The 19,815-nt window shown below is 34.8% G+C and overlaps 1 protein-coding gene across 1 annotated transcript in view; it reads right to left on the reverse strand.

The window, feature by feature from the left end:
- Nucleotides 1-19,815, reverse strand: part of LOC136034548 (cytochrome b5-like) — a 57,011-nt gene that overhangs the window by 31,959 nt on the left and 5,237 nt on the right. The window contains exon 2 of the mRNA XM_065715780.1: nt 12,727-12,855. Within this exon, the coding sequence (XP_065571852.1) occupies nt 12,727-12,855 (129 nt within the window). The remainder of the gene's footprint in view (nt 1-12,726; nt 12,856-19,815) is intronic.

The raw sequence follows: 19,815 nt of genomic DNA on the forward strand, positions 1-19,815 counted from the left end.
ATTTTGTTAAGCGTACATTGAAGCATCAACTCTGAGTTTCAAAATGGAGAGTGAATTTCAGTTTAACTTTATTATTGATTCTTTGTTCAAAATTACTTTTTTCGTCTAAATAAACAATATATTCATTATTTGTTGCTCAAGTATACTAGGCTGCAGGTCTATTTGAAAGAAACTGCCTCTTTTTTATGTTTATAATACTGTTATCTACTTTTTTTACAACAGTAACAGCTAAGGAATTCAGTGGTAAGAGTTGCTGCTGAAACAGTTGTAATATAAACAGCAGTTTTAGATCTCATAATCACTAGACTGTCCCTGAAATAAATTGAATAAAAAAAAACAAGTTTTTTAACTGCAAATAAGGAGCGACACTAGTGCCTATAGTAGCAAAACTGGGACCGACAGACAGACCGACAGAATTTGCGACTGCTATATGTCACTTGGTTAATACCAAGTGCCAGAAAAATAACAATTTTTTTTAACTGCAAGTAAGGAGCGACATCAAATCATAAAACGAAATAGGTTTTCCCCTCCTCAACATCCCGCTCTTTACGCTAAAGTTTGATTCTTTCTCACAACTTTACTTTTTAAAACAATAAAACAAAATTATATATTTTAAAATCAGTATAAAAATCCGATTCTTTTGATGTATCTATTGGTATCAAAATTCAGTTTCATAGAGTTCGTTTACTATTAAGCTGGGCCGCTCTTAACTTACAGTTTGTTACCACGAACTGTTTGAAATATAAGTAATAATAATAACAAAACAAAACCAAAGTGAATATTTACAGGTGGGAGAATACACAGCAAGTTTACAAGTACGAGATTACAGCTTGCTGTAAATCTCTAAACGTTTTGTAAATCTCTGTTTCTTTCTGTTCATTACGCAAGACTTCGTAAAAAAAAACGAAAAAGGAAATCCGTAGGATCAGCGTTTAAAGGAGTTTTAACCTGAAAAGTATTACAATCGGTATTAAATTGTCATCCTTTAATAAATTGTAAATATCATAAATTGTATTAAAGCTATCGTTTTAGGGGGAAGATAAAAGGATGATTTTAGTGGGAAGGGGGTATAAAATATGAAGTTTACCCTCTCTATTTTTCTGCTTCATTTTCTGACCTAGTAACATTTAACTGATGTCTTGTAAATGCCTTATCAGTATCGATGAGATGTGTGAAAAATCTCTGTTTCTTTCTTAAATTACATAATAAAAAACTAGTTTGTTTTAACTGAAAGTAAGGAGCGACATTAAAACTTAAAACGAACAGAAATTACTCCGTATATGAAATGGGTTGTCCCCTCCGCAATCCCTTGCTCTTTACGCTAAAGTTTTTATACTTTCAGTTAAAAAAAAAAACTAGTTTTTTTTATGTAATTCCTGAACGTTTTTGAATTAATGCATGTTTAATTTTGGCTCTCCACACATAAATTATTAAAATGAAATTTGCATATTAATTCCCTTTTTGGCTAAATGACTTTCTCTTAGTTTTGATCAGACGATTTTGAGAAATAAGGGGTGGGGAAAGCCTAGTTGCCCTGCAATTTTTCGGTTACATAAAAAGGCAACTATAAATTTTAATTTCTAACGAATGTTTGTAATTTCTATGTAATTTTCATGTAATTTCTAGCCTAGTTGCCCTGCAATTTTTCGGTTACATAAAAAGGCAACTATAAATTTTAATTTCTAACGAATGTTTTTATTAGTAAAAAATATACGTAAATTAAGAATTAGCTTACGTAACAAACTTTTATATTCTTAAATTTTTATTTTGTATATGAGGGGGTTTGTACCCTCGTTAATACCTCGCTTTTTGCGCTAAATCGTAAGTTTTGTCCCAATTCTTTAAGAATGACCCCTGAATTAGAAAGGCCGTAGAATAAATAGTTGAAATTACTAAAAATACTATAGCATAAAGAGCGGGGTATTTATCTCCTCCTAAATACCTCGCTCTTTATGCTAAAGTATTTTTAGAACCCCTCATATGCGTAACAATCTCTGTTCGTTTTAAGCTTCAAAGCTACTCCTTACTTTCAATTAAAAAAACGTTTACATGTTTATTTTTTCATCGTTTTTTTTATAGTAATTTTAGAAAATCCTGCGCCCTTTTCATTGAATTTCTGTTCCCCCATGACATATTTCTCCAGGGAAAAATCCTCCCACATAGCTCCCTCCCCTCAAACCTACCCCCAACACCGAAAAAAATCCCCTAAAAACGCTGTACACTTCCCAGTAACCATTATTATATGTAAACACTGGCCGAAGTTTGTAACTTGCAGCCCCTCCCCCAGGGACTTTGGGGGAGTAAGTCATTCCCAAAGACATAGTTATTATGGTTTTTGATTATGCGGAACAAAATGACTATCTAAAAATTTATATCCGTTGACTTTGGAGAAAAAACGAGCGTGGGAGGGGGCCTAGGTGCCCTCCAATTTTTTTGGTCACTTAAAAAGGGCACTAGAACTTATCGTTAGAATGAGCCCTCTTGCGACATTCTAGGACCACTTGGTCGATACGATGACCCCTGAAAAACAAAACAAAAAACAAACAAATAAACACGCACCCGTGATTTGTCTTCTGGCAAAAAATACGAAATTCCACATTTTTGTAGATAGGAGCTTGAAATTTCTAAAATAGGGTTCTCTGATACGCTGAATCTGATGGTGTGATTTTCGTTAAGATTCTATGACTTTTAGGGATTGTTTCCCCCTATTTTTAAAATAAGGCAAATTTTCTCAGGCTCGTAACTTTTGATGGGTAAGACTAAACTTGATTAAACTTATATATTTAAAATCAGCATTACAATGCGATTCTTTTGATGTAGCTTTTGATATCAAAACCCCATTTTTTAGAGTTTTGGTTGCTATTGAGCCGGGTCACTCCTTACTACAGTTCGTTACCACGAACTGTTTGAAATCTAAACGTTTTGTAAAACGTCTGTAAATCTCTGATAAATTCTTTCAAAAAACAAACGAAAAATTCTTCGCGCTTGTGGCTGATAAATTTTAGAGGACTGAACTTTTAAAAAAGTTTTAAAAGTAGCTGAATAATACGGAAATATATAGGACACTATAGGGAATGTCGTGGATATTAAAAGTTCAATATAAAATTTATATCAAGTGGATATAAAAACCAAATACAAAAGTCTGGATATTTCAACAACATACTAAAGCATTAAAATTAAAACTTGCATATTTATGCTGAAAAAAAAAATTACTTCCGGTTCATTCACTAGATCTGTCTGAGAGAGTTCAATAACTGGGTTCATCCAAAGTCTTGAGTTGTAAATTTTTTCTTTAATGCTGCCTATATGTAAGTTGAATTTCTAATAAAGGTGGTACAATCTTCCTCGTCCTAATTTCAAAAATCTGGATAGTTCGACCATAAATTCCGTAAATATTGCATATATAACTTCGAAGACCACACTGCCTTTCCATGACGAAAGTAAAATAGTTCAAAATAGGGATGCTACCTTTTTATTGACAGTGAATAACTGTCAATAAAAAGTTAAGTTATTCACTTAAATAGAAATAAAAAACTTAAATTCACTAAAATAAAAGTGATGTTATTCACTGTCAATAAAAAGGTATCATCCCTATTTTGAACTGTTTTACTTTCGTCAAATATTGCATAAACATTTCTTTTGAATAAAATATTTACAAAGATTCAGAGACCACATCAAAAACTAGTTTTCGGAACAAAATCATCACAACTTTTGCTTTTACGACGGGTGAATTTATTCGGTTTAGAAGTTTTTTTTCTTTTTCTTTCTTTTTTTCATTCTTTTGTTTCAGCGTGTGGAGACGGATGCGGAAACTCCCATTCTTACTTTTAATATTTAGAATAAGAAGCTAGGATTGGCAGAGAAGGGTGAATCGCTTATGGCAAGGTTTTAGGATTAAAATCGAAGGCCAGAATATCCAGAATTGCATTTGAAATAGATGTAAAGAAAAATACCTCTAAATGACAATCCAGAAGGGAGGATCCAGACCCTACCCCCTCCCCCCCCCCCCAAAAAAAAAAGAGGCTAAACTACAGGTGATGGCTTAGGAAATTTTTCGAAGATGAAATGTGTCTCGCTATATGAGATCACTCTCTAAACAGCGCAATATTGACAATCCCCTCGCTGGGATGATCAAATTTCCCGCCAGAATGATTTTAGCTTCTTCCTCAGTTAATTTTTTGTCTTTTACATGGGATAAGGTTATGTGTTATTTTTTTTTTCATTCTTGTCAAATGATTTCTGGTGTGTGCTTTTCGTCTCGTTGACAGAGAAGATTTTGTCCTAATTAAAGGATCGGGGCACATTAATCATGCATGTAAGCAGTACAATTAGTCTCGCCAAGCTTGTCCCAGATGGCCCCTTTTCTGATATGGTGCTCCAAATAAACTTTTGGCATTCGGGCACACCCTGGATTAATTTACTTTCTTAAAGTTGGACAACTAAATTTTCTTTTATAGTATAATGGTACGACTTTATGAAAATATGACGTCATTTTTAGAATTGCGGCAATTTCAAATTGCATAAAAAATACAACAGTGTAGATAGATGACGTCATTTTCGGTTATAAATATCAGTAACGCTAAACTCGTGACGTCATTTTTGGTATATAAACGGCTAATTTCTTAGCAATAGCTATTAGTAACAAAAGACATTTCTCAAGTGTAATATCACTATTGGCTAGAAAAAGTTTTTTTTCTCAAATTCAAAAATGGAACATCAAAACATACGTTCTAATAAATCACAAGAAAACAGAGTGTCGTTGTTAGCAGAGAAATTCGAACGGCTCGTTCAGAAAAGGCACACGAGAGAATTGGGTTATGATAAAGAATGCTCGTCTCCTAACAGAAGAGTGGCTGACCAAATCTGTATTCTGGAAGAAGGGCAAAGACAAAAACTAACAAATAATAACTCCAAATTTCAAACAGATGAGGTGAAATATCTTGTAAAAAATGGATTAAACCCAAATTTGAAGAATAATTTCCAGAAAACAGCTTTACATCTGGCCGCTGAAGAAAGCAGACTAGATATCTGTCAGCTGTTAGTTTCCAAAGGCGCGACTGTAGATGCCAGAGATTCTGAAAATTGCACACCATTACATTATGCTGCCAGACTAGACGCATTACCTATTTGCCAGTTTCTAGTTTCAAACGGTGCTCTTGTAGATGTATTAGATTCTGACAATCTTTCACCTATAGATTACGCTAAGAATTCAAATGCAATGATTGTGGCTAATTATCTTGAAGAATGTGTCCTCTGGTGGCGCTTTGGGCTTAAGCTCCAGAAAACAGCTTTACATCGAGCCGCTGAAGAAAACAGACTAGATATCTGTCAGCTATTAGTTTCCAATGGCGCGACTGTAGATGCCAGAGATTCTGAAAATTGCACACCATTACATTATGCTGCCAGACGAGGCGCATTAGCTATTTGCCAGTTTCTAGTTTCAAACGGTGCTCTTGTAGATGCATTAGATTCTGACAATCTTTCACCTATAGATTACGCTAAGAATTCAAATGCAACATCTGTGGCTAATTATCTTGAAGAATGTGTTCTGTGGTGGTGCTTTGGGTCACACTGAATAATATATGTGCTTAGATAGAATGAAAAGGGAATATATAACAATAAGAGCTGTTTTGGTTCATAGGGATATCATTTTGTTTAGCGTACATTGAAGCATCAACTCTGAGTTTCAAAATGGAGAGTGAATTTCAGTTTAACTTTATTATTGATTCTTTGTTCAAAATTACTTTTTTCGTCTAAATAAACAATATATTCATTATTTGTTGCTCAAGTATACTAGGCTGCAGGTCTATTTGAAAGAAACTGCCTCTTTTTTATGTTTATAATACTGTTATCTACTTTTTTACAACAGTAACAGCTAAGGAATTCAGTGGTAAGAGTTGCTGCTGAAACAGTTGTAATATAAACAGCAGTTTTAGATCTCATAATCACTAGACTGTCCCTGAAATAAATTGAATAAAAAAAAACAAGTTTTTTAACTGCAAATAAGGAGCGACACTAGTGCCTATAGTAGCAAAACCGGGACCGACAGACAGACCGACAGAATTTGCGACTGCTATATGTCACTTGGTTAATGCCAAGTGCCAGAAAAATAACAATTTTTTTTTAACTGCAAGTAAGGAGCGACATCAAAACATAAAACGAAATAGGTTTTCCCCTCCTCAACATCCCGCTCTTTACGCTAAAGTTTGATTCTTTCTCACAACTTTACTTTTTAAAACAATAAAACAAAATTATATATTTTAAAATCAGTATAAAAATCCGATTCTTTTGATGTATCTATTGGTATCAAAATTCAGTTTCATAGAGTTCGTTTACTATTAAGCTGGGCCGCTCTTAACTTACAGTTTGTTACCACGAACTGTTTGAAATATAAGTAATAATAATAACAAAACAAAACCAAAGTGAATATTTACAGGTGGGAGAATACACAGCAAGTTTACAAGTACGAGATTACAGCTTGCTGTAAATCTCTAAACGTTTTGTAAATCTCTGTTTCTTTCTGTTCATTACGCAAGACTTCGTAAAAAAAACGAAAAAGGAAATCCGTAGGATCAGCGTTTAAAGGAGTTTTAACCTGAAAAGTATTACAATCGGTATTAAATTGTCATCCTGTAATAAATTGTAAATATCATAAATTGTATTAAAGCTATCGTTTTAGGGGGAAGATAAAAGGATGATTTTAGTGGGAAGGGGGTATAAAATATGAAGTTTACCCTCTCTATTTTTCTGCTTCATTTTCTGACCTAGTAACATTTAACTGATGTCTTGTAAATGCCTTATCAGTATCGATGAGATGTGTGAAAAATCTCTGTTTCTTTCTTAAATTACATAATAAAAAAACTAGTTTGTTTTAACTGAAAGTAAGGAGCGACATTAAAACTTAAAACGAACAGAAATTACTCCGTATATGAAATGGGTTGTCCCCTCCGCAATCCCTTGCTCTTTACGCTAAAGTTTTTATACTTTCAGTTAAAAAAAAACTAGTTTTTTTTTATGTAATTCCTGAACGTTTTTGAATTAATGCATGTTTAATTTTGGCTCTCCACACATAAATTATTAAAATGAAATTTGCATATTAATTCCCTTTTTGGCTAAATGACTTTCTCTTAGTTTTGATCAGACGATTTTGAGAAATAAGGGTGGGGAAAGCCTAGTTGCCCTGCAATTTTTCGGTTACATAAAAAGGCAACTATAAATTTTAATTTCTAACGAATGTTTTTATTAGTAAAAAATATACGTAAATTAAGAATTAGCTTACGTAACAAACTTTTATATTCTTAAATTTTTATTTTGTATATGAGGGGGTTTGTACCCTCGTTAATACCTCGCTTTTTGCGCTAAATCGTAAGTTTTGTCCCAATTCTTTAAGAATGACCCCTGAATTAGAAAGGCCGTAGAATAAATAGTTGAAATTACTAAAAATACTATAGCATAAAGAGCGGGGTATTTATCTCCTCCTAAATACCTCGCTCTTTATGCTAAAGTATTTTTAGAACCCCTCATATGCGTAACAATCTCTGTTCGTTTTAAGCTTCAAAGCTACTCCTTACTTTCAATTAAAAAAACGTTTACATGTTTATTTTTTCATCGTTTTTTTTATAGTAATTTTAGAAAATCCTGCGCCCTTTTCATTGAATTTCTGTTCCCCCATGACATATTTCTCCAGGGAAAAATCCTCCCACATAGCTCCCTCCCCTCAAACCTACCCCCAACACCGAAAAAAATCCCCTAAAAACGCTGTACACTTCCCAGTAACCATTATTATATGTAAACACTGGCCGAAGTTTGTAACTTGCAGCCCCTCCCCCAGGGACTTTGGGGGAGTAAGTCATTCCCAAAGACATAGTTATTATGGTTTTTGACTATGCGGAACAAAATGACTATCTAAAAATTTAAATCCGTTGACTTTGGAGAAAAAACGAGCGTGGGAGGGGGCCTAGGTGCCCTCCAATTTTTTTGGTCACTTAAAAAGGGCACTAGAACTTATCGTTAGAATGAGCCCTCTTGCGACATTCTAGGACCACTTGGTCGATACGATGACCCCTGAAAAAAAAAAAAAAAACAAACAAATAAACACGCACCCGTGATTTGTCTTCTGGCAAAAAATACGAAATTCCACATTTTTGTAGATAGGAGCTTGAAACTTCAACAATAGGGTTCTCTGATACGCTGAATCTGATGGTGTGATTTTCGTTAAGATTCTATGACTTTTAGGGATTGTTTCCCCCTATTTTTAAAATAAGGCAAATTTTCTCAGGCTCGTAACTTTTGATGGGTAAGACTAAACTTGATTAAACTTATATATTTAAAATCAGCATTAAAATGCGATTCTTTTGATGTAGCTTTTGATATCAAAACCCCATTTTTTAGAGTTTTGGTTGCTATTGAGCCGGGTCACTCCTTACTACAGTTCGTTACCACGAACTGTTTGAAATCTAAACGTTTTGTAAAACGTCTGTAAATCTCTGATAAAATCTTTCAAAAAACAAACAAAAAATTCTTCGCGCTTGTGGCTGATAAATTTTAGAGGACTGAACTTTTAAAAGTAGCTGAATAATACGGAAATATATAGGACACTATAGGGAATGTCGTGGATATTAAAAGTTCAATATAAAATTTATATAAAGTGGATATAAAAACCAAATACAAAAGTCTGGATATTTCAACAACATACTAAAGCATCAAAATTAAAACTTGCATATTTATGCTGAAAAAAAGTTACTTCCGGTTCATTTACTAGATCTGTATAAGAGAGTTCAATAACTGGGTTCATCCAAAGTCTTGAGTTGTAAATTTTTTCTTTAATGCTGCCTATATGTAAGTTGAATTTCTAATAAAGGTGGTACAATCTTCCTCGTCCTAATTTCAAAAATCTGGATAGTTCGACCATAAATTCCGTAAATATTGCATATATAACTTCGAAGACCACACTGCCTTTCCATGACGAAAGTAAAATAGTTCAAAATAGGGATGCTACCTTTTTATTGACAGTGAATAACTGTCAATAAAAAGTTAAGTTATTCACTTAAATAGAAATAAAAAACTTAAATTCACTAAAATAAAAGTGATGTTATTCATGTCAATAAAAAGGTATCATCCCTATTTTGAACTGTTTTACTTTCGTCAAATATTGCATAAACATTTCTTTTGAATAAAATATTTACAAAGATTCAGAGACCACATCAAAAACTAGTTTTCGGAACAAAATCATCACAACTTTTGCTTTTACGACGGGTGAATTTATTCGGTTTAGAAGTTTTTTTTCTTTTTCTTTCTTTTTTTCATTCTTTTGTTTCAGCGTGTGGAGACGGATGCGGAAACTCCCATTCTTACTTTTAATATTTAGAATAAGAAGCTAGGATTGGCAGAGAAGGGTGAATCGCTTATGGCAAGGTTTTAGGATTAAAATCGAAGGCCAGAATATCCAGAATTGCATTTGAAATAGATGTAAAGAAAAATACCTCTAAATGACAATCCAGAAGGGAGGATCCAGACCCTACCCCCTCCCCCCCCCCCCCAAAAAAAAAGAGGTTAAACTACAGGTGATGGCTTAGGAAATTTTTCGAAGATGAAATGTGTCTCGCTATATGAGATCACTCTCTAAACAGCGCAATATTGATTATTATTATTTATTTAAGAATTAACGACGCTTCTTGACCTTAATCCCCTCGCTGGGATGATCAAATTTCCCGCCAGAATGATTTTAGCTTCTTCCTCAGTTAATTTTTTGTCTTTTACATGGGATAAGGTTATGTGTTGTTATTTTTTTTTTCATTCTTGTCAAATGATTTCTGGTGTGTGCTTTTCGTCTCGTTGACAGAGAAGATTTTGTCCTAATTAAAGGATCGGGGCACATTAATCATGCATGTAAGCAGTACAATTAGTCTTGCCAAGCTTGTCCCAGATGGCCCCTTTTCTGATATGGTGCTCCAAATAAACTTTTGGCATTCGGGCACACCCTGGATTAATTTACTTTCTTAAAGTCGGACAACTAAATTTTCTTTTATAGTATAATGGTACGACTTTATGAAAATATGACGTCATTTTTAGAATTGCGGCAATTTCAAATTGCATAAAAAATACAACAGTGCAGATAGATGACGTCATTTTCGGTTATAAATATCACAGTAACGCTAAACTCGTGACGTCATTTTTGGTATATAAACAGCTAATTTCTTAGCAATAGCTATTAGTAACAAAAGACATTTCTCAAGTGTAATATCACTATTGGCTAGAAAAAGTTTTTTTTCTCAAATTCAAAAATGGAACATCAAAACATACGTTCTAATAAATCACAAGAAAACAGAGTGTCGTTGTTAGCAGAGAAATTCGAACGGCTCGTTCAGAAAAGGCATACGAGAGAATTGGGTTATGATAAAGAATGCTCGTCTCCTAACAGAAGAGTGGCTGACCAAATCTGTATGCTGGAAGAAGGGCAAAGACAAAAACTAACAAATAATAACTCCAAATTTCAAACAGATGTGGTGAAATATCTTGTAAAAAATGGATTAAACCCAAATTTGAAGAATAATTTCCAGAAAACAGCTTTACATCTGGCCGCTGAAGAAAGCAGACTAGATATCTGTCAGCTGTTAGTTTCCAAAGGCGCGACTGTAGATGCCAGAGATTCTGAAAATTGCACACCATTACATTATGCTGCCAGACGAGACGCATTACCTATTTGCCAGTTTCTAGTTTCAAACGGTGCTCTTGTAGATGCATTAGATTCTGACAATCTTTCACCTATAGATTACGCTAAGAATTCAAATGCAATGATTGTGGCTAGATATCTTGAAGAATGTGTCCTCTGGTGGCGCTTTGGGCTTAAGCTCCAGAAAACAGCTTTACATCGAGCCGCTGAAGAAAACAGACTAGATATCTGTCAGCTATTAGTTTCCAATGGCGTGACTGTAGATGCCAGAGATTCTGATAATTGCACACCATTACATTATGCTGCCAGACGAGGCGCATTAGCTATTTGCCAGTTTCTAGTTTCAAACGGTGCTCTTGTAGATGCATTAGATTCTGACAATCTTTCACCTATAGATTACGCTAAGAATTCAAATGCAACATCTGTGGCTAATTATCTTGAAGAATGTGTTATGTGGTGGTGCTTTGGGTCTCACTGAATAATATATGTGCTTTGATAATATGAAAAGGGAATATATAACAATAAGAGCTGTTTTGGTTCATAGGGATATCATTTTGTTTAGCGTACATTGAAGCATCAACTCTGAGTTTCGAAATGGAGAGTGAATTTCAGTTCAACTTTATTATTGATTCTTTGTTCAAAATTATTTTTTTCGTCTGAATAAACAATATATTCATTATTTGTTGCTCAAGTATACTAGGCTGCAGGTCTATTTGAAAGAAACTGCCTCTTTTTTATGTTTATAATACTGTTATCTACTTTTTTACAACCGTAACAGCTAAGGAATTCAGTGGTAAGAGTTGCTGCTGAAACAGTTGTAATATAAACAGCAGTTTTAGATCTCATAACCACTAGACTGTCCCTGAAATAAATTGAATAAAAAAAAACAAGTTTTTTAACTGCAAATAAGGAGCGACATTAGTGCCCAAAGTAGCAAAACCGGGACCGACAGACCGACAGAATTTGCGACTGCTATATGTCACTTGGTTAATACCAAGTGCCATAAAAATAACAATTTTTTTTAACTGCAAGTAAGGAGCGACATCAAAACTTAAAACGAAATAGGTTTTCCCCTCCTCAACATCCCGCTCTTTACGCTAAAGTTTGACTCTTTCTCACAACTTTACTTTTTAAAACAATAAAACAAAATTATATATTTTAAAATCAGTATAAAAATGCGATTCTTTTGATGTAACTATTTGTATCAAAATTCCATTTCTTACAGTTTCGGTTACTATTGAGCCGGGTCGCTCCTTACTTCAGTTCGTTACCATGAACTGTTTAATAGAGCTGAACGATAATAGTTTTAGATAAAGACAAAAAGTAAAACATGGTGAGTTTTATGACAGGTATGTTCAGACAAGGAAAGATGGGGCAACCGTATAAAGCATAACACTGCTATAAATTGTTTGTTTTTTGTCACGTGTTGCTCTTTTAAAATTCTACTTTCAAGGGCATATCCACGTATTTATTAGTTTGGTATTAATGCAAAATTTCAATACAAGAATGAAGCGGAAGGTTATGCCTGCAGTCATGCTTTTAGCTGTCCCAATTATTCTTTGCTAGTCAAAAAGAGCATAATATCAGATTATTCAAACAAAAGTTCAAGAAAATGTGATAACCAGCCTCTAATGCTATAATTGTTCTAGAACCCCCCCTTCACTAATTTTTATTTCTTTTTATTTGCTGGTCAAATTTTGATGCTGAATAAATTGATTTTATTCATTTGCATCTATTCCTTTATTATAAAGGTTGAGAGAACAGACGCAACATCTATTAAGCACCATATAATATGTTTATGACATTTGTTTTTTCAGTAAATTCGACTTTTATATTTTTGGCCTCTTTAAAAAGAGCATTAAAACTATTTCGACCTCATTTTAGTCCCAGAAAGACGGAACCTCAAATGCAAAATTTCACTCAATCAAAGTTTAGCAACTTTTTTTATACACTGGTAAGCACAAAACATACTCTTCTATAACCATAAAAAACGGGAATTCAAAATCTATCAGTTTATAAGACAGTGAAATACATGCCAAGCAGCAGAGACATACCTCATCTAAAACTCCAATTTTATAATCTTTCATCATGTCTCTGGCATCTGAAGAATGGCCAACATCTTCAAATTCAGCAGTGCCATCTTTTCCAGCTTGTTCTAAGAGTACCTCTTCACCACCGGGATGCTATAAGTAAACGTATACAAATAAATATACATCCCATCCGGAATAAACAACAAACAAAAAGAATGTCAATATTACCTTATTCACCGTAGTAAACACATCAGTTACTCATTCAAAACAGGCATGGTTACACAAGATCTCCATATGGTTTGTCTAATGTCCCCTTCCTCAAATGTACAATTATGTGTATAATATTCTAAAGTGCTGCAAACAAGCAAAAGGTGCTAGCTTAACATATAAGAAGTGAATTCCCTTTATCGTTTGCCTACAGCTTCCTCCTACGCGATATTCAATGGATATACTCAATCAAGGACATATCCAGGTCTTTTTCTGGGGAAGGGTAGGAGGTTACACAGAAACTTTAAAAAACACATCAAAAAATTTGTTTCTGTGCATTTTGTTACATTTTTATGGGCTGAAACAAACGTCAAGGGGGGATCAAACCTGGTAAATCTCCTGGATACAGCCTTGCTCATAGCAGGGATACATGCATCCAGGGTCAATAAAATTCCCCCAGCTTCTCCCAAAATTTCTTTGCAATATTTTATGTTTCAAAAAAAGGTACATTTTATGTTCTTTTTTTAGTTCCAGGGAGTGTTCGTTGGACCGACACTGGGATAAGACACCCTCAATACAGGTGCACCAGGAAGGTACTTTTGAGTTCGCTGCTGATTGCAACTAGCTTTCATTGCAGATTTAAGCAATCTAAGATCTAAGGAGTTGATCCTAAGGGGGCTTATGTAGAAGCAATAGATTTACTTTAAAAGAGCATTTTTTTCTTAGTTCCTCCAACAAATTATAAACTGTTTTTTTATGGATTGGTGTGAAGGCAATAGGCCTGTGAGGTCTGACCCTTGACCCAGAGTGTATGGGTCCACCCCGCCATTAGATTAAAATATGATTAAAAGGGGGTTTGTGAAAAAGAAAGAAATTAATTTCAAGGATTTTTTAATCTTGGTTTTTGGCAAAGGGCATGAAAGTCTTGTCTTTTTAGCGATGTTAAGTCACAAAACAGTTGCTTTATTATAGATCCAGTTTTAGTTAGTCAATTCATATTTATAGTTGGTGCACACGAAGAAGCTGAAGGAACTCGCTAAACAATTGATAGAAAACGTAATTACTCCAAGATAATGGCTACTTAGCAGAATGGTAAATGCATTCTCTTTCCGGCCAAGTAGATACTAGCCAGTAAGAAACCAAATGTACAATGTTTGCCATTATAGTTTTGTTTGTATGTATATATAAGACAATACACTATTGTTTGTCTATTTTTTATCAATAAAATTCCATTAAAATGAGTATAAATTTGCATTTGAACAAATGATTCTTGTTAGAGGCCTCATAGTTTTTGTTCAAGCAGAAATTTTTTACCCTTAATGTGGGTTCCAGTTCACTCTAGAAGAAAAGGTAACAAGAAAAAAACTACAGCAAAAATACCAATAGAATGCTACAGACCAGAATCTTTCATAAACCTGTTAGTGTATGTTGAATCAAGCTTATTAATTATAACATACTGCTAAATAGCACCCTACTTTTTCTAATGGCCCTATGTACAGCCCTAATGACTGTTGCTTCATTGTTTCTCATCTTATGATGCACCATAAGTTGATCCAACCTATACTAAACAGAACTAAGTTCTGCCTAAGTAACTAAAATAGAATAGCTGATAAAGTATTATTTGAAATGTGGATGGTAATGGAAGAAAAGATGATTATCTTATTAACAGGAGCATGCTACATATTATAAAGTAAGAGTTTTATTTTTTTTTTCTTTGAGCGTTATGTAAAACCCTGAGACAATCAGGGTTGGGGTGTATTGTCAGAAACACAAATATAATATTTGAAAGAGGCACAAAATACGAAATCTAACGCTACTTTCGTTTTATTAAAATGTTTACCTCTCACTAACCCTAATCTTGAATAGTACTTTTTTTTAAGTCTTATTCACTTTACTCAAATACTTTTCAAGATAGCAAAAAACCTCTCACTTATAATTCCATTATAATGGTTAATTATGCCCTAGGGCATAAGAAAATGAATAAGAAATGTACTATGCAATTGCCCATTCAAAGTTCTTTCTAAATATAATAATAGCTGATGTTACAATTGTATGACCCCTCATCCCCCCACTCCCAATGGGGCCATATATAACCCTTGACAATTTACAAAAGTTTACTTTTTTACTGGCATTACAAATAAACTTTTGATGAGAAATATGCACACACAAAATGTAAAAGTAACAGATCAGCACACTTTTCTATGTAGTCCAAGGTTAAACCTCTATCAGGCTCTTTTAAAGTGACTGGGATGAAATTGAAACAGCAAAAATTATTACAGGCTATTTGGAAAGATGAATGAATGTTAAATAGTTTACTAGTAAATATTTAGGGGTTGACGTCTTCTGAAGGAAACCTGCTATACAAATGAAAACGTACCATTAAATTCCTTATACCCAAATATCATGGTTGTTTTTCTAACAGTGCCCCCCCCCAATGGTCCCAGATATAATCTTATAAGCTGTAAAAAAATAAAACAAGACAATAAAACTTAAATTCTTGCTTTATAACATGTAGTGTGTTCCTATAAGCCCGATTAGCCTATGATATTTCCTTCCATTGTTATACGCATTTTTAAAACCAGTGCAAGTAATATTTATATTCACAATTCTATTGTTCATACTTAGGTACAACTAGATTTCATTCCATCACAACTGCAAAAATCTGTTTCAACAAAGGACCTAATATGTATCACGGGATCAATTAACAGTGAAATATATTATAGGACTATGTCTGGAGAAGTTAGGAGGGAGTGGGGGGGGCCTTATCCAAAGAGCAACCATGATAGCCTATTCAAAAATGGCATGTAATAAAAAGCAGTATCAGTCTCCCACTCATACAGCATACAGCAGTATTCCCACTCTTCATGAGGAAACACGCAACAATTCTGGAAATCCCTTTAAAATATAAATGGTACATTTACTTGTACCATTTCTAAATATTGACTTCACCCCCCATCCCCTATGGACAACCATTTAGGAATGATATAGCATAGGGTAAGATACCTAGTAGTGAGACAGCTAATCACTATTTCAGCATTGAATCACTATAAATCCCTGTAATACCACTGTGAATTGTTCCCCATTGAATCTGTATAACTGTTCTTCATAAGAATACAATTAGATAGTTAATAGTGTTATGAAATAATAATCGTAATCTTAGACATACATTTAAACCTCAAGGATAATTTCACAAAATGCTTTCAATACCTGGTCCCCTTTAAATATAAACTTTAAATAAATTTAATTCACTTTAAATAAATTCCACTATACTTTACTTCCAGTCCCCCCTCCCCATATGTACAAATATATAGCCCAAATTATCTATCTCCTACATGTTTTCTGTTTCTTGATTTTGTCAGTGCTGAATCAATTTATGGGTACCCTAGATGGGTTGAAACAAGAGTAATGCATGGTAAAATACATAAGTAATATATAATTTGGGCTAGATCAAGCAAATACTAATCTGGAGCCAATGCAACACTGAAAAACAAAGGAACAACAACTCAGATCACTGCTTTGGTGTTTGGCATTAGAAACTAAATATTCAAAACACCAACAAACCCATGTGTTACTGTGAAATTTGAATTTTGGATTATTGCCTCAAATTGTGAGCCAAAGACATTTATCCAAAGCTAGTGTGTTATTTTCCTATTTAATCTGATCTTATCAGTAATGCTACTAAGTCAGAAATTCTTTGGCTTTGTCCCCTAAAAAGACTTTACCCCCCCCCCCTCTTGAAGTCCTATTTCCTGTCATGTCAGAGGTGAAGTTACTTGGTGTTATTTTCTCTAGAGACTGGTCTTTTACTGCACATGTTGACAGTATAATTAGGAAAGGTGATGCTTCCCTTCAAACTCTGTCCAAAATGGATCATGTCGGTTGTGATGTCAAAAGTCTCCTCTGTGCATATCTTTGTTATGTGCAACCAGTCTTGGAGTATGCCTGCCCTGTGTGCGGCCCTTCAGTACTACAAATTGCTCACATGATGTATGACCTAGAGTCAGTGCAAAAAAAGGGCAGTTAAGATTATCCTGGGTTTTAGAGATATTCCAAACGAAGAAGCACTCATTACACAAACATTCAGTGCCTAGAACAAAGATTGTGTGATCTCATCATGAGGTTTGGAAAAACATTGCTTCTAGACCCAACACATCAAGACATCTTACCTTCAACAGCAGAACCAGACAGAAGTCCAAACTGATTCCTATACATGCATGGACAAACCGATATTATAATTCATTTGTATCTTTTTTTTACATCTATATTTAACAATGCATAATTTTTGTTTTTAATATTTTTGCTATGAAAGTTGTTTAATAAACTGTTCTCTCTCTCTCTCTCTCACTGGGATATCAAAGTCAGAATATGCATTGTTCTGAAAAATGACTCATAGTCTTGCATGTGAATGGTTTTGCCTGGTTTGTAAGGCTAGTGGAAACACCAGCCTAGGCTCACACACCACCCAAAAGCTAATTGAAACAATTGTCTCAAAAGCTGTAACTACCTTGCTTAATCAGTTCTGAGAAGATCTCAAGCAAGAACTAGTGAACATAAATAGCAGAACTTCGAATGTGATGGTGCAAGCAAATGTTCCCTAGCCAAGGTGGAAACTAAAATAGAAGACATAGTTAAAAGTAAGCTGAGACTATCACAGTGATAGTAATAAGAATTTTGAAAGTGATGTAAGAAAAGTTATTTTTTAGGACAGAAAAAGACAGAAACGTCAGCTTAACATTGTGGCATATGGAATACCAGAATTGTGTGAAGAGACTGCTGACATCCAAATGTTTGTTCAGGACCATCTTGCTCAATTGTACAACCTGCCATCTGTCATTGTTCTAAAGCCACAGCAGCTTGGAAACAATTCTCTGAAACCAGGTGACCATCCTAGGCATGTTCTTTTCCTCACAGACAGGTACAGGGTTGAAAAGGAGATTACAACTAAATCAAGAGAGCTGAAAGCGGACATGCAGTTTCATGTTGATTGCACAAAGACAGAAAGAGAAAAGCATACACAGATTCAGTTGTCTAAAAACAGGGTAGTAATGGAGCATTGACTCCATTGCCAACCAAAACAGGCCTAACTGTAAATAGTTCGTTTTCTTGCAGTGTTAGTGTTGGTCATGATAACAGTGATGCTTTCCATTTCATGCTCAATCAACATCAGTTACCAAAGTACAACCCAGTCAGTGGAAAGAAACTGTAGAGCCTGTTTTACACAAACATTTATACAGTGACAAACAAGCTCCCAGAATTGAAACTGGCAGCCACCACTGAAGATTATGATATAATGTATATTTGTGAACTGACCCTTAAGAACTCTAGCAACCCACTGGCAGAAAACCCTATCAGGACAACAGGATATTCCTGTTCTCAAATCTGTCTATTAACCCCAGGAGAGGCACTGTCATCTACATAGAGAAGTGAATACAAGTTAGAGATTTATCTTTCATTCATGATTATTTCCCATAGGTTGAGTGTTTTTGCCAGTATTATTGATGAGGGAAACCATTACTGATAGGTTGCATATATAGAAGCCCAGTTCCCAGGTGCCCTTGCATCTTACCAAGCTCTAATTCAGTTGGCTGAAAAAGCATCCAATCATGATAATCAGGAATTAATTCTTCTTGGAGACCTGAATCTACTGGATGTCAAATAGGTTGAGGGCTTGGGTTATCAACAAAACTCTATTAGCAGTAACCCATTTGTTGAATATTTGGATAGCGACAATCCATTTTAGGTAATTGACCAACTGCCCAGTATAAGAATAACCAGACGCCATCCCTACTAGATTTGACAATCATTAACAACCCAGGATTGTTAGTGAATACTGAGTAGCTCCCTCCCATTGGTACCAGTGACCATGTCTACATCTGCCATGACTTGCTGCTTAGTCAATGAACAAACAATTGTACTAAATGAACTTGCATTAATTGCAGCAAAATGGGGGAGATAATACAGGCAGTAGAATGGAACCAAGTGATTGTCAAAGGAGACATTGAAATAGCCTGGCAAAATTTCAAGAACACTGCCCCAAGCTGAGGAGACAGGCACTTCAAGTTCATTTGTGAAGCACCAAAAACAATGCCACACCTGAACAGGCCTATGAACCATAAGAAGAAGGCCTTTTCAAAGTATAAGAAATGCAAATGCACACACCACTGGGATCATTTTGTGAGAGCAAGGAATAAACTGAGGCAACTTACTAGACACTTCATAGCTGACTATGAAGATAACTTGGCACTGAACATCAAAGACAACCCAAAGAGGTTCTGGAGATCTGTATGTGCTAAAGTTGAGAGTAGACAACCTATCCCATTCCTGATCAAACCTAAAGGGAAAAAGCCAAAAGATCCAGAGGACATTTCAAATTTGCTGAACAACACATTTGCATCCAAATTCTCAGTGGACCCCACTGACAAGCCACCATGCCCTGCCCCCAGGATGGTTAAGCACCCAAAGCCCAAAAATTTACATCACAATAGACAAGATTAAGAAAAGGCTGATTAAACCAGACCCCAACAAAGCTAAAGGCCCAGATGGTATGTATCCCAGGCTACTTAAAGAACTTGCTGATATAGTAGCCGAGCAGCTCTGTTTGCTCAAACTGTTTCTTCCAACTAATAGCCTACCTGCACATTGGTGGACAGCCATAATTACTCCAATATTCAAGATAGGATCTAGACCCCAGCCTCAGAACTATTGACCCATTAGCCTGACCTTGGTTGTGGCCAAACTTATTTAAGTTGTTAAATAATGCAATCATAGCACACATGACCAAGAATGGCCTCCTTTTTGGTGGTCAGCATGGCTTCAGGAAAATCATGTCTGTCAAAATAAATCTAATACTAGCTTATGAATCTATAGTTGATCTGTTGGAGCAGGGTTCCCTAGTTGATGTGTTCC

Source organism: Artemia franciscana, chromosome 13 (genome assembly GCF_032884065.1).
Source record: "Artemia franciscana chromosome 13, ASM3288406v1, whole genome shotgun sequence".
Lineage (NCBI taxonomy): Eukaryota > Metazoa > Arthropoda > Branchiopoda > Anostraca > Artemiidae > Artemia > Artemia franciscana.